Source organism: Clarias gariepinus, chromosome 12, assembly GCF_024256425.1.
Source record: "Clarias gariepinus isolate MV-2021 ecotype Netherlands chromosome 12, CGAR_prim_01v2, whole genome shotgun sequence".
NCBI lineage: Eukaryota > Metazoa > Chordata > Actinopteri > Siluriformes > Clariidae > Clarias > Clarias gariepinus.
This window is the reverse complement of record NC_071111.1, coordinates 24063579-24082619: the sequence shown is the minus strand read 5'-3', so window position 1 is coordinate 24082619 and position 19041 is coordinate 24063579. Positions and strand designations below refer to the sequence as shown.

General features: G+C 39.5%; 1 protein-coding gene across 3 annotated transcripts; it reads left to right on the top strand.

The window, feature by feature from the left end:
* Positions 1-223: 223 nt before the first annotated feature.
* LOC128534394 (CCR4-NOT transcription complex subunit 2-like) lies at positions 224-14699 on the top strand. Of its 3 annotated transcripts, none has more exons than XM_053508815.1 (15): positions 224-325; positions 3440-3562; positions 3707-3776; positions 4251-4401; positions 4506-4694; positions 6095-6174; positions 6261-6386; positions 6492-6613; positions 7710-7827; positions 7921-8077; positions 9604-9665; positions 10261-10310; positions 10788-10888; positions 13265-13409; positions 13528-14699. In XM_053508815.1, the coding sequence occupies exons 2-15, from the start codon at positions 3452-3454 to the stop codon at positions 13612-13614; spliced, it is 1569 nt and encodes a 522-aa protein (XP_053364790.1). In that variant the 5' UTR covers positions 224-325; positions 3440-3451; the 3' UTR covers positions 13615-14699. The 3 variants fall into 3 exon arrangements, with proteins under 3 accessions (XP_053364790.1, XP_053364791.1, XP_053364789.1); XM_053508814.1 differs by lacking the exon at positions 224-325 and adding an exon at positions 362-441; XM_053508816.1 differs by lacking the exons at positions 224-325; positions 10788-10888; positions 13265-13409; positions 13528-14699 and adding exons at positions 355-441; positions 10534-10732.
* Positions 14700-19041: the final 4342 nt, after the last annotated feature.

Here is a 19041-nt window from a genome sequence, read left to right as displayed (position 1 = left end):
TTCAGGATCCTGTTGCATCATCATCATCATCATCATACAGCCTTTCTAACTTATTTTAAAAGTCTTCCAATCAGTGTGAACTTTATAATAATAATAATAATAATAATAATAATGTGTGGCCTTTTATAATAATAATAAAAAAGAGTTTTTGATGATGTATTGCTGTGACTCAAGACTTTAGAAGGTGTGTTTAGGGGTCGGAGGTAAGGCCAGTCTTACAGCAATGTACACACTCCGACACACACTCTCCCTCTAACACACACACACTCTCACACATACACACAGAGCCATCTTGGATCTAAGTGTGGAAAGAGAAATTAATGCGGTAAGTGTAGATTTGTCCAGGACACAGTGCGCATGGAGCTGGAGTCCTGTTTTTGCTGATGTTAGCAGTTAAAGGCCTGACTAGGTTTAATGGCTTTAAGCTCGCTTTGGTATTCGGTGTGTGTCTATGTGCATGTCTGTGTGTGTGTTTGTGTGTTAGTGCTCATGTGTATGTGCGTGTACTGTATATATGTATATGTGTGAGAGCGGAAAATAAGACTAAGTTGCAAGCAGAGAAATATATAGATAGACAAATAACCAGTTTACTTTCCAAGTCTCATTTTACCCCACAAACCAGTTTACTCGCTTTTGGCACAAAAAAACAAACAAACACCCGCACCAGTGCCCGTGTCCGGCGGCGCTGTGAACAGAGTCTAGGCCGGAGTGGAGTGCAGTGAAGTCGGACTCCTCGGCGCACTGCTCTCGCTTAGCATTCTTGCTAGCTAGGCTTAAAGCTCATCATAACTAGCCTCGTCAAAACGTATTTTTAATTAAAGTTTATCAAGTTTAAGCACTCAACTACACCTGATTACTCATTACTAGTTAATTTAACAAATGTAAATTAAAATAAAAAAATATATATAAGTAATAATTACAGTGTTCGCACTGGTAGCTAATTGCTAGTTAACCCGGCTAGTTTCTATGCTAGTTTGTTTACATTCGCTGTAAACTTGCTAACACATTCATTTTAGCACTTAAATTACTCAAAAGTGCCATTCTAACAATATATAAAATAAAATACAATATATAAAATGTTATTTTAATTTCTAAACTGAGTATGTGAAATAGTAAGTTAGTTATCTAGTTTTACTTTTGTTTTGTCTGAGGCTGTGAGGGCTTTTTTTTCTCCTGTATTTAGGATAATAATTTTACTACAGTGAAAAATAAAATGATAAAATTTCGATTATTAAAATCCTGAAAAATAGTTAAAGTCGTCTGGAAACTTGCATTGAAAGGTTTAGTGTAAAAACAAGCACTTGTCAAAATTGTCTTCTGTTAAATTTTTTTTTTTTTTTTTGCAAAGATAAACCACTTTAACAATTCCAAGAACATTTTTATTACATGTTTATTTTTAGTGAACTATTCAAATACTGTAATATTCTTGCAGTTGATCGAAACTGAAGTACATGTTATTACTGAATAACAAGTCTAAATTGATAGTCATAAGCGGCAAGATTTGTTATTGAGGTTTTGATTAAACCTGTTTGGTTGACGTGAGGATTGAAGTGGCATCAATAAGTTTTGAGACTAGTTTTGTAACATGTCAACAAATGCCAGCTAGGGTTGAGTTTCGTTTGGGTTTTTATGATACTGGTGCCAGTGCCAAATCGACTCTTTTCTTAAACAGTGCCAGTGCCAAATCAATACTTTCGAAACTGATATCATTTAGGTTTTCACGATACTGGTGCCAAAACGCCCTCTTTGCCCTCTTGGTCTTCGAAAAAACAGGAAAACGCTTCGAAAAAGAAGACTTCCATATTCCAGTAGGTGCAGAAATGCTGGGAGCGCTGTATTGCTGTGCAAGGGCACTGTTTTGAAATTGATAGTGTGTAAACATAGATAAATAAAGTACTTTCTTGTAAACAGAGGTAATCTTAAAAATTTATGATACCACCTCAATATCAATTCCAATAATGAATATAGTTTAGGGACCTTGTTTTAAGAGCCATTGATGTCGAATGTCATGAGGTGGCTTAATGTTGAGCATAAAACTACCGTACATGTTCATGTGAATTACAGCAATATCCATTGAAAGACAAAATAAACTTGGTATCGTCTCTACTTTATAAATAGTGCATTGTTCTGGAAGAGAAAGAATACAATTCTTGATATCCTTTATACACACCACATCACCTTTCCACCTGCAGTCTCATTGTTGATGCTTTCAGGGATGTTGCATGGGCAAAAATTGTTTTATTAGTAAGTTATTTATTCAAAACCTGTGGTAGAGATGTAACAGTAAACACATGAATTTCATCCTGCTTGGTACAGGACATTCGGAACGAACCATCTATAAACAGAAGATAAGTAGTGGAGCCGTTCAAAACTTGTCTGCATTAGGGGAAAGCCAAAGCGAAGCTTTTGGTCCTAAAGAGATAGAGCGAAATCTCCTTCAAAAGAGTCAACCCACGGTACCAACATTGCCTTTGGCATGCGTTCAGAAGCTTTGTCATTTTTCGCTAACTTTTTGTAATATTGGTAATTGTTTTGGGTGGCTGGAACTGATCATCTGCGTTTACGTTATTTTTTATAGAGAAATGCGTATCGCAATTCCAAAATGAATTTAATTTGTATGCAGAGATTCCGCTGTATTTGCTAAATTTGTTTTTATAAAATTGTGATATTTAAAGAATTGCAATACAAATCAAATTGGCACTTAGTTATTATGATAGTGTTGTATTTGGTAATTCTAGTGAACATGCTCAGTAAAAACATTTTAGGATATTCCACCATATTTAATTGACATTTAAAAGTATTTGAGCAAGAATGTTAAAGTGTTAAAATAACCATTCTAGTTCTTCAACAATAATTATGGTTCAGTTGCATTACAGGAGTAAACTAGGAGTGCAAAAAAATCCTGATTATTAAATATGATCAAATCTGAGTCAGTTTTGTACCTTCTGAACATAATTGACCTAAATAGAAATGAATATAGAGAGAAAAGTGGCACAGATTTTTGACCACAGTGCATATCTTGATAAGTTTCTTCTTTAAATAACAAAAATTGCAGGCTTGTCCTTCTTGCTGCTGTTTTAGAAAAGTTACAAGTCTGGACTAATCTACCAGGCAGAATGCTAATGAAGAATCTTATATTTTAATTCGGTTCACATCGTCTCCTATAGTACAGTGCCATTTATTGTACTGTGCAGTAATTGTAAAGTTGCCAATAATTTAGAGTGTAAGGTTTGATATTAAGGGTCTGAAGTGGGCCTCTCATCCTGCAGCATGGTTATTGCAGATAAAGTTCCTTTGTAAGGTTTCACTTTCTCACTTTGACACTTTCCCCGGTCTTCGTGTCAGAGTATGGTGTCTCTTAGTTGCGTATTAAAAGTGAGTGATTTGTTTGTATTGAATGGACTAAATGGAATCTTTTTTAATTTCCTCCTCTTTGCAGGTGACAAAGAGCATGTTTAGTGCCACGAGAAAGAAGTTTATGGAGGGGCTCGATAATGACTACGCGGACGACAGCATGTACTACAGCCAGCCGTCGATTTTCACACATCAACCCGAGAAAAACGTAAGACGTTAAGAAGAAAACCTATGAGAATATAAATAACGCCAAAAATGTTAAAATGATCAAATTGTTTATAGCTGGGAAAAAAAAATAAACAAAACAAAAAAACAAGTGCCTTGTGTAACAAATCTTCCCTGTGTTTTTTAGATGCTGTTGTCATCGTCTTCGTCATCGGGGCAGCTGTCACAGCTGGGTGCAAGCTTATACGGCTCGCAAAGTACGCCCTCATACACCATGGTCTACAAGTTTTAACTCGACCCTAAAAGATACTGGAATTAGTTTAAAATCTTACATTCAATTGGTTGAAATTGCAATTTTATTTTGTTTCATTATTTAGAACTTTTAATGACTTTTCTTATTGTGTCTGATTGTGTGATTCAGGTGTTTTTAGTGCACAGATTTTTTTTTATAAAAAAAGGAAAAAATCTGGAATTTCATGATTGAAATCAATTACTCCACTCTAGCGCCTGCGCTTTCATTTCTTTTAACTGTCAGTTTTTGGAATTTTTGACACAGTCAAAGAATTCAGATGGAAACATTCAACCGATGTTTGCACCAGAATCTTACTGCTTGCAATTTCACACCTGCTGTATGCCATAGATAGCATCGCTTTTTGATGGAGGCTTTTGAAGGATTTTGTTCTTGGATGAATGTGTGTGCGTCCTGACACACCCTCTTTGATGCTTTGCAGATACTCTAGGCTTCTCATTGCGGGGGATGAGCAACAACAACCCACAACTCAATCGCAATTTAGCACAAAGCACGCAGCTACCACCTAGTCACGGCACGTCCTCCACCGGGGGCCCGACACTGTCCCTCCATACTCCAACCTCGCCGAGTAGGTGAGACAGCGTTGGACGTTCGGCTACAGCTAAAGTTTAATCCCAAAAAAAGAAGCAGAGTTCACTTTCAGTTCACGTTTTAAACAGTTTCTGCTCCTTCACAGGGGGATTTTGCCGATGAACTCGAGAAACCTGATGAACCATTCGCAGATAGGGCAGGGCATATCGCTGAGCGGACGGAGTAACAGCATGAGCAACAGCTCGGGCCTAGGTAGCCCAAACCGCGGCTCGCCCAGCAGCATCATCTGCATGCCCAAACAGCAGCCGGCACGGCAGCCGCTCACCATCAACAGGTGAGTCCATATACACATACCCAGGTATAATGCCCACGCAGCCTTCATCACCAGGGCTAACAAGCTAAGAGACAGGTTTATGCAATGTAAGGATTTTGCATTATTACTTTTAAACTTGCTTAAACATAGCCTTCCAGAAGCTTCTCACAATACTTGCGTTTATTTTTCTTTTGACAGAACTGGTGTAACTCATGCAGGTTTGTGGGCCTCCACAGTTATTCAGTTCAGTCTAAAAACTTTATATAGGATTCAGGTCAGTTATTTGTGATGGCCGTGTCAAAATAGTTTTTATTTTGTTAACTTGAAGAGATGTTCAAGTCAAACCAGGACTTTTGATTGAAGACAAAAAACTCACTTCATTAAAAAAAACTAATTTTATTTCTCTGTACAATCCCCCGCTACACTAATGCACTTATCCCAGTGTTTCACTAGTGCTTCGATACCATTAAGGTAAAAAGTTTTCTTAGTATGCAGACTGCATGTGTCATGTCTGAAACACTGGCCTCCCAGGAACTCCTTTCATGAACCCAACATGTGAAAATGACTTGGAGCGAGGTCAGGACCGTGTGGGGGATGTGGTGATAACTCAGACAGATGCATCTATTCCGCAAGACTTTCAAGGATTAGGGGTTCCACTCGCTGAATGTTGATGGGATTGATTGCGACTGGGATTGGCATTCATGGGCGTGAATAAAATATTCATGAAATATTTTACTGCGGCTAAGAGTCTCATCACTGTACTGTGTTAGAAGTCTTTTAAACCTACATTCACAAGACATTTCATCACAAGTCCCGGTTAGACTTGAACACCCCGCCCCTGAAAGGTTTGCTAATTCGCTTACCCTGGACAAACCAATTGGCGATCAGTTTCAACATTCTTTCTGTTGTATTGAGGTGTTGCTTCATTAAATAATGCAGCTCCACAACATGATGCTTCCACCCTCATGTTTCTCAGCTATTCCTCCATACACGCCACTTTCTTTTTTTCATCACATGGTGTAACATGTCAGACAGTGTATAATGGTGGATGTACTTCTAACTCCTTCACCAGTTCCTTTGAACTTGTCTTGTATATCTTCACCCTTCAGCCTACAGTAGGTGTGTGTAGAACTCTTTGCCTTGATTGTACATCCTTAGTGTATTGTAAACGTCATAAACAGATTAGCTATCTTTGTTCTGTGTCCTTTATTGCAATAAAATGTTCTTGCCGAATCACACAAGATAAATAAAGAGTAGTTACATACACTCAGATATACAGTATCTGTGTGACCAGTAAGAAATATTTCTCTCTAGACCTTTCGGAATTCCTGTGGAATCCCGGTGAACAAAATGATCATTTGAAGAGAAATGTTCACACAAGTTCCAGGCCTTGGTTTAACTTTGTCTTTCTTTCTGTGCAGTATGTCAGGGTTTGGAATGGGCCGAAATCCTGCGTTTGGTTTAAGCAATTCGTTCTCGAGTAGCATCTTTAACGGAACCGGTAAACATCCATTACATTACACCGAACATGCTTTAAAAGAACGCTTTGATTGTTTATTGGGAGCTAACGGAACGTTACGTTTGTAGACGGGAGTGAAAACATGACTGGGCTGGACCTGTCCGATTTCCCCGCCTTAGCCGATAGAAGTCGAAGGGAAGGAAATGCCAATCCGACGCCACTGCTCAACCCGCTGGCTGGGAGAGCTCCGTACGGTAAGGCGGATAAACAGCAAGCCTCCTGTTGTGGAGTCACAGTCAAGGTTCCTCGTATGCTCCTCTCTAGAACTAGATTTTTACTGAACCTTTACTTCTTTTCAGTTGGAATGGTCACAAAGCCGACACATGAGCAGTCCCAAGATTTCTCCATCCACAACGAGGACTTTCCTGCACTTCCTGGAGCCAACTTTAAGGATCCAACATGTACTGATGATAGCAAAACGGTATATATACACACACATGCACAAACACACTCTCACTTAGGGACCTGATTGTGCCATTCCTCCTCTGTTATAGCGAACTAGTAGCTATAGATCAGATCAGAAAATTCAAAGGTCACTAGTGTCATTTATATTAAACTGCTAATTTATATAATACAGGCTTTTATGAGCACCAAATTAACAGTACCGAAGTACTCTCTAGACCTAGATCTCATCAGAGATAACAGCCATGGTGAGATGATCACTTTTGAGATGACTCGGTGCCCTAGTTAAACATAGCGATCGTCTGCAGATTAAGTTCTTTACATGTATGGATTTTTAAAAGCATCATTAAAGGTCCTGTATTTTACTATTTCAAAAGTCTGACAGCTCCACCTGTTAATGCTCCAGCTGAAACACCTCTCAGACAATGCTTAAATTTATACCTCGGACTCCATTCACTCCTCTTTCGAAAAGGTTGCAGTGTCTGTGTAAATGAGCTGCTGCTGAGCAGAAAGCCGGGCGAGGGGGATTTTCTTATACAAAGGATATAAAAAAGAATCAGCCCCCCTGTAAAATGAACAGATTTAGTGCTTTGCAGCTTGAAACGGAGACAGACAGTTTTTTGATCAATCAGGTTTTAGGAGAGTTGTGAGTTTTTTTAAAGAGATCTGCTTGATTAGTCTATGATAGAATATTTGTCTCTTGAATGGAGGAAGAACTCTCAATCCAAGTTTAAAACCTAGTGGAGATTTTGGATTGAAATGGTAGCTAGCACCCTCCACCATCATCATCATCATCATCATCATCATCAAAAGTCCAACTGAGAGAATATTTTTTGTAAAGCGATGTTCTTCCATCCATCCAGTCCAGTTCCAGAGTAAAACCTTACTTTAAGATTTTGCGTTGATTTAACTTTCACCTCACTGTATTATCAAATCATTCCATTCTATGGACCTCAACATTGTAATTGGCCATTTTTTTTTGTAGTCGTACATTTCATGAACATTGCTTTTCTGTTCAGTGTATTAGATGAAATGAAACTCGACAGCATCACTTTGCCCCGGGGGCGTTCGCTCTTTTGTGGTGCCTTATCTTTGCTGCGTTCTTTCCCCCGCAGAACTTGAACCTGTCTGGTAAGAACATGTCCGCAGACGGTCCTAAGTTCCCTGGAGAAAAGAGCTTAACGCAACAGAACAACAATCATCAGAAGAAAGGAGTTCAGGTCCTTCCTGATGGTGAGAGTCTCGGCTATCCAACTGAATAGGACAAAAATACATAAACAGCTGTGTGTTTATTCTAGGGTGTCTTTCTTTTTCTTTTATTTCCAGGCCGAGTTACGAACATTCCACCTGGCATGGTGACTGACCAGTTCGGGATGATTGGCTTGTTGACGTTTATTCGGGCAGCAGAGACAGACCCGGGCATGGTGCACTTAGCGCTGGGGAGCGACCTGACGACGCTCGGCCTCAACCTGAACTCACCAGAGTAAGCAGCAACTCCATGCTAGTCTTCACCATTCAGCACATTGTCACATGCATTAAGTAACCAGGATCAATGAATATAATATTGGGTATAAAATACAGTACAGATGGTGCTGCTTCAGATCCAGAATTGACCGGCTGCTTGGATTGATACTGTTCAACTGGGTTGAGATCAGACGGATGGTAACATAATTATCCTGAAAAAACGAAAACGATTATATTTTTTAGGACGGAAAATCAAGCTGGGTTACATAACTTCTTAGGTATAATTATTACTAAAGGTCCCAAATTTTATTATTCCTTTAACCAATTAACACAGGTCTCAGAGCTCCCCCAAAGTGTGTGTGTGCGTGTGTTTTTATTCACACCTCAAACTCCTCAGAATCCCCTACAGCTGAGCATCAAGCCGGGGGAGGAGATCATCTTTTATGAGGTCACATTAGAATTGGCTTGTTAAAGCCCTCGCCAATACAAAACCTGGGAGAAGATTTCTTTGTTCCTGTATGTATTTATTTGTACACGCACCCTGGAGACCCAACTACAGTATATTGCTAAAAACGAATAAAAGGTGAATTTGGCATCATAGGCGTCCTTTAAAAATTGGCCCCTATTTTCATCCTTCCTTTCTCTTTTACATAAAACTCATATTTCTGTATGAAGCTTTTCATTTGCCTCTCTATAGTTGACATCTGTTTCTACATTCATTAAAGTGTACTTGTGTAATAGTCAGAACTATATATATATATATATATATATATATTAATATTTCATGTTTAGTTACTTAAAAAAACCTCACAGTAATAGAGTATGTATCATGACAGAATGTGATGACAGAGAAATCGGAGCACCTGCGCTTCGTCACAGGTGTTCGGCTGATCTGCCAGTTTTGATTGTAAGAAGAAAATGAAGTCTGTGGTTTGGCACATGTTTTTGCCGTTTGCTGCTAAAATGCAAAGCTACTTTGCAAAATATGTAAAGGGTGCAAAGTATGTAAAGTATGTATTGTTTTGGCATTTTCTCTCTCACCCGTGCACCACAGCTGACCCAAACCAAGCCAAGCCAAGGACACACTACAGAGCCACCAGTTTTTCTTTTAATTTGTCACTGTATCTGTACCATAGTAAAGTTAGAGTACTGTTACTTACAGTAGAGGTACTGTTTTTAGTCATGTTAATTGTTTTAAACATAAGAGCGACTCCATCAGTTTGTATTAATAGTCAGTAACTGAGTAAACCAGTTATAAGGGTATATTTAACAATGGAGGTTCAAAAGCACTTATGCAAGTCGCTCGTGTCTGTCACATGCTGTAAATGTACAGATCTAAAATGTCTAATGTTTGCAGCAGGCTGACTAACTATGCTTTGTCCCAGTTTAAGCAGTTAAATGAAAAATTTTGCAGTAAACATTTTATTTGTTTCTTTTTTTTGTGCCCTGGAATATCTTCTATGCTGTAGTTAGTAAAAAAAAAAGTAAGATGTATGTTATTATAATTTTTATAAAAATGTAAAATATAATTTTTATTATTTACAGAAACCTTTATCCCAAGTTTGCCTCTCCGTGGGCTTCCACACCATGTCGGCCTCAAGATATCGGTGAGTATTATAAATGCTTAAACCTTATTTAGTATGTTTGCATAAGTTAATTTACAAATAAAAAAATTGGCAAAGTTCTCCATTAAATCTACATAATACATGGGCGTTGTTCAGTTCAAACTGGGACTACACTAATGCACCTATTCCAGTGTTTCACTAGTCCTTGGATACCAACAAAGTAGAATGTTTTCTCATGTCTTAAATGCTGAACTCCTTTATCGGCCCTTTCCTTTAATAAAAAAGAGGCATTCTGTTTTTATACCTCGTACTGTGAAGCAGGCAGTACGATCATGGCTTCGGCTGTACTGAGCAAACTTTCTACCTTGATGGTGCACCAGTAAAACTCTGGGATAAGTGCATTAGATCATATAGAGAACTGAAAGCAGTTTTAAGTCTCATCAATCAAAAGTCCCGGTTTAACTTGAACACCTCTCGTAATAATAAAAATAATAATAATAATAATAATAATTTGGTGTGATCCCCCCGCCTCATTCCTGTTGTTGTTTTTATAAACCTTTAAATCTTTAAAGTTGACCCTAAACCAGACACACTCAGGATCTCCTGGCAGCTCAATAACTCCGCCTCTCTCTTTCAGACTTCCACGTTCCCTCAGAGTACTTAACCAACGTTCACATAAGAGACAAGGTAGGTTGGCCACAGCTCTTCACATTTTTCTTCCATTATCCGTCCTGCTTTTTCTTCCTTTCTAATTACCGATCTGATGCCCGAGCCAGCGCGTGTACCGTCTCCGTTAGAACTGCCTGAGGTTGTCTTTGTATAAGGTAAACTGTATGAAATGATCTGCTGACCAGCTAATGCTGTTGTTTTTATCCCTTCCTCCACCATGTACCCTGTTTGTGTGCACTAGCAACACCAAACAAGCATTATTCAAACCGGGCGCTAGCTGTAGAGCCATTACTGGGCCCCATAGACGGAAGTTGAGTTCTGCCTTTCTATTAGCGTGATTGTGTTGGGGAACACGCTTGTTGTGGATGTGTGTGACTGAAGCACAGGAAATTTTGTGGTGTTGTGTTTTTTTTTTTTTTTGTTTTTGTTTTTTTTTCTTAAGGGGAAAGAAAAGCTAAGTTAATAGACGTGTTTGTTCTCTCTCCTTCTCCACAGCTTGCTGCAATAAAACTTTCACGGTACGGAGACGACCTGCTCTTCTACCTTTACTACATGTATGGCGGAGACCTGCTGCAACTCTTAGCGGCGGTAGAGCTGTACGTATTTGTCATTTTCCTGTTTCAGTATTATATAAACTGTAATTAATTGTAATCTGAGGTAATTATATTTCCTCGTCCACTTCAGCGGCTCCCTCCGGCACTAAAAGAAGATTATCAAGTGCTCGCTTGGCGATTATGAGTAATAAGGTTATCACTATGCAAACCTACGCTAGTCCTCATTGGCCGTTTTCAATTTGTTGACAAAATGAAGATGTGTAAGGCTGAGCAAATACTGTTCACGATTCTTTCGCAAAACATCTTCCCCCTAGGAGGAAAAATGTAAAACCATACTGCATTGTTCTCGCGGGAACCTAAATGCGGCCCAACGCTTCACTGGTCAATAGCTTTAATTGAATAGGTTTTGACAAAAGTGCGGAATTAAACATTCAGGAAAGACCGCCATTTTCACATCCTTTACAGTCAGTGACTGCCTGAAGTTTGGAAAGTCCTGTTTGTGGTCAGGTCCATGGTACTGAGGTTCGAACCTGTGACCTTCTGGAGTCCAACAGCTTAACTATTGAGCAACTCTGCCATGGTTCTGTGACCAAATGGTTCGTCGGCTAGGCTGCTGGATCATTTCGATTGACAAAAGGTCACAGTCATGAGCTTATGGCTTATTGCTATTGGTACCCACTAAAGAAACATATTGCATATTGGAATATACAGGGTTTGAAATAACAGTAGTGGGGTAGACTTCCACTCATAAAACCATGTGTCAAGAAAAAAACAACATTGAAACAATAGCATGTGGAACAAATGGTGTGTATTAAAGCAACAAATAACTGTGGAATATATAATGTTTTCTCATATGAGATTAAAATTCGACAGAACAAGAACATCATAATTGTTTTGCCATCACATATTATTCCTAATTTCTGCTTGGTGTTTACTGGCGGTTAGCATCCACCATGCTGCATTACCGCCCCCTTCTGGGCTTGATCTCTCTCTCTTTTATTTTTCTCTTAGTTGAAATCCTTTTTTGTAGTCCGGTTCCTCCTTAAAAAAACATTAAATACTTTTTGTCTTGTCCCTTTTCCTGTCAAACAGTTGGGTTGTAATTTTAATCCCAAATTAGAGAAATACACAAATGAGATAGATTTATGTAAATTACATTAGCACTGTGGTTAGTCAAGAGGCAATATACATACACATACATTTTTTCCTCCTCCTCGCCTTTTTAGCAGGAAAGTTTGAGTTTCCAGGTGTCTTATTAACTCACTCGTTTGAGTCAGCTACGGAAATGAGGACTGGCTGAAGAAAGCCGTCCGTCTCATTTTGCAGGGTTGGGGGGGGGAGCCTTTTAAGTGAGCACAGAAGTGTGTTAGAGCTTAGGTCAGCCTTTTGTGACGACCGTATCATTTACAGCTGGTCCAGGTATGTAAAGTGAAACCTCAAAGGCTTCTTTTGATCTGCAAGCTTTCTCATTGTGTCAGATGAACACAGAACGGGCTTTGAAGAGACCGACGCTATAAGTGTTAAGTCTAGAGCCTGAATAATAAGAGGAAGGAGTCGTGTGTATCAGTATTCTATATGAAGGCTGTTGGCAAAGTCGGGCCTGTACTGTCTTGTGTCAAATTAACTGAATTTGTGATATGAGCGTCATCATGCAAGCATTTTTGGAGCAGGATCAGCATCGTCAGGATGGCAGGGTTAGTTTGCTTTTCTGTAACTTTACTGCTGAGTAAAACTTCCTTGATGTTTAGAAATATTCTAGCTTCTAATATTGAAGTTAATATGGAATTTTAACCAAATTAAAATGTATTAACTGATATTGTTATTTGTTTTGCATAATATTTTGCTGTGGCTCACGTCTATTAACTTGTACACCACAAGAGGGCGTACTTGTACATCTGGCTGTGTGCAATATTAGACTTTGTATTTTTTTAGAAGCCTTATTTCTTTTGGTCTGTTTTAGTGATGTTAATGATTAATCGATTAAAAATATATTTATGTACAGTTTGTGTTTGTTTGGCAGCATTGCTTCTCAGTAGTTAGCACTGTCACGTTTCGTTTCCGGGGTCCGGGTTCAGTTCCCACCTCGGGTCTGTGTGCATGGAGTATATTTATTCTCCCCCGTGCTTATTTAAGTTGACTGGAGTTCCCAAATGGGATAGGCTCCAATGTGTCTTGGGCTAGTCATAGATATCAGGCTAAAAGGTTTATGAATAATAATTTATTGATTTTTGGAGAACGTGCAAAATCTGCAACCTTAATCAGTAGTTACCTACATTAAGTATACTTAGGATATAATTCTTTAAATTGTAGGCGAAAGTTTGTTCTTTATTTCCCACATCGCAGGTCAGGGCATTTAATGTTAATTTTGATTAACGTTTTGGATGACGCTTTTAAAATCTGAACTCACTGTGTCCACAGTTTCAATCGGGACTGGAGGTACCATAAAGAGGAGAGGGTGTGGATCACACGGGCTCCAGGGATGGAGCCTACGATGAAGACCAACACCTACGAAAGGGGGACGTATTACTTCTTTGACTGTCACAACTGGAGAAAAGTAGCCAAGGTAACAATGCAAATAATAAATGTTATTAGTTTTTGTTTTTACTTTTGCATGCCCCAGTCCGCTCATCACACCTTACTTAATAAATATGCCACACTAATTGGATTTCTTTTAACCGTAGGAATTTCACCTAGAGTATGACAAACTGGAAGAGCGGCCACACGTCCCGTCAACGTTCAACTACAACCCGGCCCAGCAGGCTTTCTGAAGGAGACCTGAGAGAGGGGTGGGAGGGGTGGATGGGAGGGGGGTGTCGGGTACAGGTTGGGGTGAAATGTAATTGTGGGGGGTTGGAGTAAGGCTTGACTTGGCACAACACTCACTGAAAATACAGGTGCTAGCTGTGGCTCTGGCATCCTTATCTTTTTATTTTTATTTTTCATTTTTTATTTAAAATTTTATTCTGCTGCAATCTCAAAAAAAAAAAAAAAAAAAAAACCTCAGGAGCTCTGTTGTTCAGATTTGGGTTCCTACCTCCCCAACAATGTGCTGCACAACATATTTGTCCTCGTCCCTTATATTGTTTTCAATTCCTGTCCTTTGACAAAATACACATAGACCTGCACAAAAACAATCAAACTGAATGGAAAAAAAAAAAACGCTGTAAAGCCTAGAAGAGATTGCTAAGTTTATGGTTTAAAATGAAAAAAAAAAAATTCAGTTTACGTGCATATTTTATTATTCAGACCTTTTCCTTTGGAAAAATTAAGGAAATTTTAATGTCTATAGTTTGTATTGAATGACTCAGTAGGACTACTGCCTTTCATGTTCCTCGCCCCGTTATTACATGTGAAAATACTTCCAACGCTGCAACACTGTCTCAGATTCAGGCTTTTCAGATTGGTCAAGAATCGTCCTTATGTATGAACAATGGAAAACACTGTTCAGGCTTTGTTACGATTTTGTAATAAGAGTGTATTTTTTTCTTTTTTGGAAATCATGTGAAGAAGCATAAGTATGTGCATATCAGAAGTAAAACAACAACAACAAGCTGTCCTGTTGTACCTCATTTTTAAGAGGTCAGCATGGATATAATATATGATGGGGGGGAAAAAAAACAAAAACAAAAAAACCTGGATGTTGCTGGAGCTGCTAGGCTGGGGGACCATACGCTGGCATCTTGTACACCACTGATGATGAGGCGAAAAGGAAGCGATGGACTTTGAGTGAACCAAGGACATTCATAGCCTTGTGACTGAAGGGAGGAGAACCGATTACAGGACACCTGTGGCACTTCACCAGCTGTTTTCAACAAAAGGAAACTCAATAATATTAATAAAAGTTATGGTTACAGACAGGGCTCATGTGTGGTTCTTTTAAACAACAGGGCTGATGGGGTGTTTTAGCTTTAGTGTGTAAGACTGGTATATTTCATTTCTTATACAAAGCACTTACAGCAACTACCATCCTACCGACTAACATCCCAAACCATCATTTTGTCAACAGTTCTCAGGTTCCGGACATTTAGTAATCATTGATGGGTTAAAGGTTAATACGGTGTTGTGGGAAAAAAAAATCTCCTTTCTGATTTTTATTTGAAAATCTTAAAAGAGAAATTTCTGGCCATCGATTTATCAAGCAAAAATAGGATATGCAGCAGGAAAGGAATCTAAAACACATCAGCAAATCTCCAGTCGAAGTCCATACTTACTGTTAATCTGTTTGAGATGCTGTGGCCATTCATGCTTGAAAACCTTCCAAGGTGCCTGAATCAAAACCATTCTGCAAAGAAGAAAACGAGAGTGCCAAAATTCCTCCACGGTGATGTGAAATACTACCAGTTAATATTTACTAATAACTGGTTGATAAAACACTTTAATTGCAGTTGTTGCCACTAAGGGAAGCACAACCAGTTATTAGGGTTAGGGGGTGATTACTTTTTCCACATAAGGCCAGGCCAATTTGGACAGATTCTTTTTTTTTCTTTTTTCTATAATTTAAAAACTTAATTTTGTATTTACTGGTTATGTTGTCTTATATCTAGAGCAGGAGTAGCTCAGTGGTTGGGCTACTGGTTGGAATGTCCTGGGTTGGCTAGAATGCTGCTGGGCCCCTGAGTGAGGCCCATAACCCTCACCTGCTCAGATATTATAAGGAGATAAGTGTAGAAGTTGCTCTGAATTGGAGTGTCTACTGAACATGTAACATATTTCGTAATATTAAAATTAGTTTGATGATCTGAATAATTTAGGTGTGACAGATATGCCCAAAAAGAATAAGGAAGGGGCAAATACTTTTTCACATAGCTTTTTGTTTCCTCATCGGCCATGATTTCATTTTATTGTGTTACTTAATGTAGCCTGGCAAAGGACCTGCTTCATATTCAAACTGCATTCCTGCTCCGTTCCCAGAGTTCCTGTGATTGGTTCCGGATCCACCTGCACCTTTATCATGGTTGAGCTGTAACTGATGGAGAACCAAAGAATAAATTATGCATGGATTCATTAATTACTCATTAAATGCAATTTTCTTCTAGTCCATCTGTTTGATGCACTTTTCTCCCTTTGTCCACTAGATGGAGTCTTAGCACTAGGGAATACACCAGCAACATGTTGTGTTATGACTTCAGGTACAGTACCATAGGCTTGGAGACATTTCCATTCACAAAAGATACTAAAATATATAGAACTGCTGCACAGGAACAGATCTGTTGGTTGCTCTGGATAGGAGCATCTGCTTAATGTCATAAATGTGAATGACTTTGAGCAGAAATACAAGAGGCAACCGCAACGTCATTATGGGAGTCAACTGGAATCCAACACACTGATCTGGAGTAATTAGTAGTGTGAGACGGTCTTTAGAAATAAACATTTTACATCAATAACCAGCAGGGGTGGCCTTAATGGACTACCATAGAAACATGAGATTGTGAGTAATCATGCACTTGGAGGAACATGGTGGGTAAACTGGTAAAAAAAAAAAATTTAATGGGTAGATATGCTACCTTCTGGCCTTTTTGAGTAAAACAACAACATGTCGCTGGTATTTGGCGTTTAGTAATGGACTGATAAGTCAATCAGGCTGAAGAGGCAAAGTGGTTAGGGGTCATTGCCAGAATTGAAGTCTGAACCCTTGCTCTATAAACTGGTCTAATGTATTTGCAGCTCAATCAGCAGTGCCCATGGCACCTGAGGTGCGGTCCTGCATGAATCCTGATTAGGTTATAAAGTGTGAACTATGCCAGCTAGACTTGGCACTGATTGGGTTGGATCTTTGCCTAGGTGTCCCACTGTGTCTCCGAGAATGATGATCAGCTCTTTACCACAAAGATTGATAGCTGCAGGTGGCGGCTAGGTACGCAAAAAAAAAAAAAAAAAAAAAAACGGACCTTACAGCAAGAAAGATGAGCGATGTCCGTCTAGACGTAGTGCTTCAGTGAAACCACAAATGATTTAATGCAAGCGTGAACAGCACTGATGTGTCTTACGTCATATATGTTATAAGGAAGACATTTCTATCATGTTAGTTACTAGGTTAAAGGTCTTGGGACACAATGCTTACACACAGGCCCAAGAAGCTATCCACCTTTTATGGCAAAAGACATACTGTACAGAGCCACTTTACCAGCGCAGAGCAAGTGATGTATACAGTATGTAAAGGTCCTTTTGAAACTGAATCATAAGTAGTAAAGATTATAGGAACTCGGTCAAGCACACAATTTTCTACTAGAAAGAAGTTTGTCATTTTTAGTTAGAATATAAACGCAGTCTATAAACCGCAGCATGAAAATAAGAAAACAATTTCCGCTACCTTGAGCATCAAGTAATGATTTACAGACGATCGCTTTCATAGAACATCAAGGTAACCCATAAAAAAAGATAATGTGGTGATAAAGTGAGTCCAGAAGAAATATTTATGGAATAAAAACCACCTGCCTGGGGGCTGTCTGGGTTATGAGGAGAGTAATCCTGTCCTGTGCCACTGCTTTAAGGCATAAATCATAGAAGCCCGATCCTTGTTTAACTACACTTCTGTGATATGATGAGAGACTGAAGTTTTTATTGTTTTGTGAGGGTCATGAGTACCAAAGTTTCTGCCTTGGTGAATTCTCTTTCTTCGCTACAAAAGGATTATGGAAGGTAGAAACCGACGTGCTGTGGTGCTGAAGTTGATTTGATGTTTCTTTAACATGGGATATGTTTTTATGTTTTTGCCTTCATAACTCAATTAATTTGTCTATGTGTCGTGCAAATGAGTTGCAAATCTCAATCTGAGCTGCAATCTCTCATCTCGTCCATACATCTCTTACTCACCTGGACACTCGGAGGGGGAATTATGTGAAAATGCTCTTCATCGACTACAGTTCTGCATTTAATACCATAATTCCCTCCACATTTACCACCAAGCTGGAGCACCTGGGACTCAGCTCATCCATGTGTCAGTGGATCTCCAATTTTCTAACTGGCAGACCACAGGCAGTAAGGATGGGCGGCCATGTCTCAGCCTCCATCACTCTCAGTACTGGAGCCCCCCAGGGTTGTGTTCTGAGCCCCCTGCTGTACTCTCTGTACACCCACGACTGCGTGGCCACTACCAACTCCACCACCATCATCAAGTTTGCTGACGACACTGTTGTGGTGGGCCTGATCACGAACAACGATGAGACGGCCTACCTGGAGGAGGTTGGAAATCTGGAGAACTGGTGCCAGAGGAACAATCTCCTCCTGAATGTCAGTAAGACAAAGGAGCTGATAGGGGACTTCAGTACAAAGCAGGTGAGGAACTACCAGACCCCCGTCATCAACAGGAGCCCAGTGGAGAGAGTGGACAGCTTCAGATACCTCAGTGTTCACATCACGCAGGACCTGACATGGTCCTGCCACATCAACACCGTGGTAAAAAAGGCCCGGCAGCGTCTTTACCACCTCAGACGCTTGAGAGACTTCAGACTGCCCTCCAAGGTGCTCAGGAATTTCTACTCCTGCACCATAGAGAGCATCCTGACGGGAAATATCACGACCTGGTTTGGGAACAGCACCATGCAGGACAGACGAGCTCTACAGAGGGTGGTGCGATCAGCTGAACGCATCATCCGCATCGAGCTCCCTGACCTGCACTCGATCTACACCAAGCGGTGCTGGACCAAGGCCAGGAAGATCGTGAAGGACCTCAGCCACCCCAACAACGGACTGTTTACTCTGTTGCGGTCTGGGAAGTGATTCCGCTCCCTGAAGGCCAACACAGAGAGAGTGAGGAGGAGCTTCTTCCCGCAGGCGATGCTTCCCTATGCAGGACTAACACAATCTTTTCATAATTGATCAATCAATCAATCCTTTTACATCCATGGACACTATGGACAATTACACGCACACCTTCCTTCATATCTACACTACATGTTGTACGTGTACATCCTGGACCATTGCACAAAGACACTTTAATAACTTTGGACACCTACCTTCACAACTACACTACATGTTTACGTTTACATCTTGGACCAGTGCACAAAGTCACTTTAATAACCTCTGCACAAAGACACTTTGTTCTATGCATATTTGCACACCCAGTACAGTATATTTCAATTTGTACAGTATATTTCTATTTTTATGTACATCATATTTCTATTTTTATTTTTAGTTCTATTTTTCCTAGTTTAATTTAATTTTTCTATTTATTTTTCTATCGTATTTCTATATTT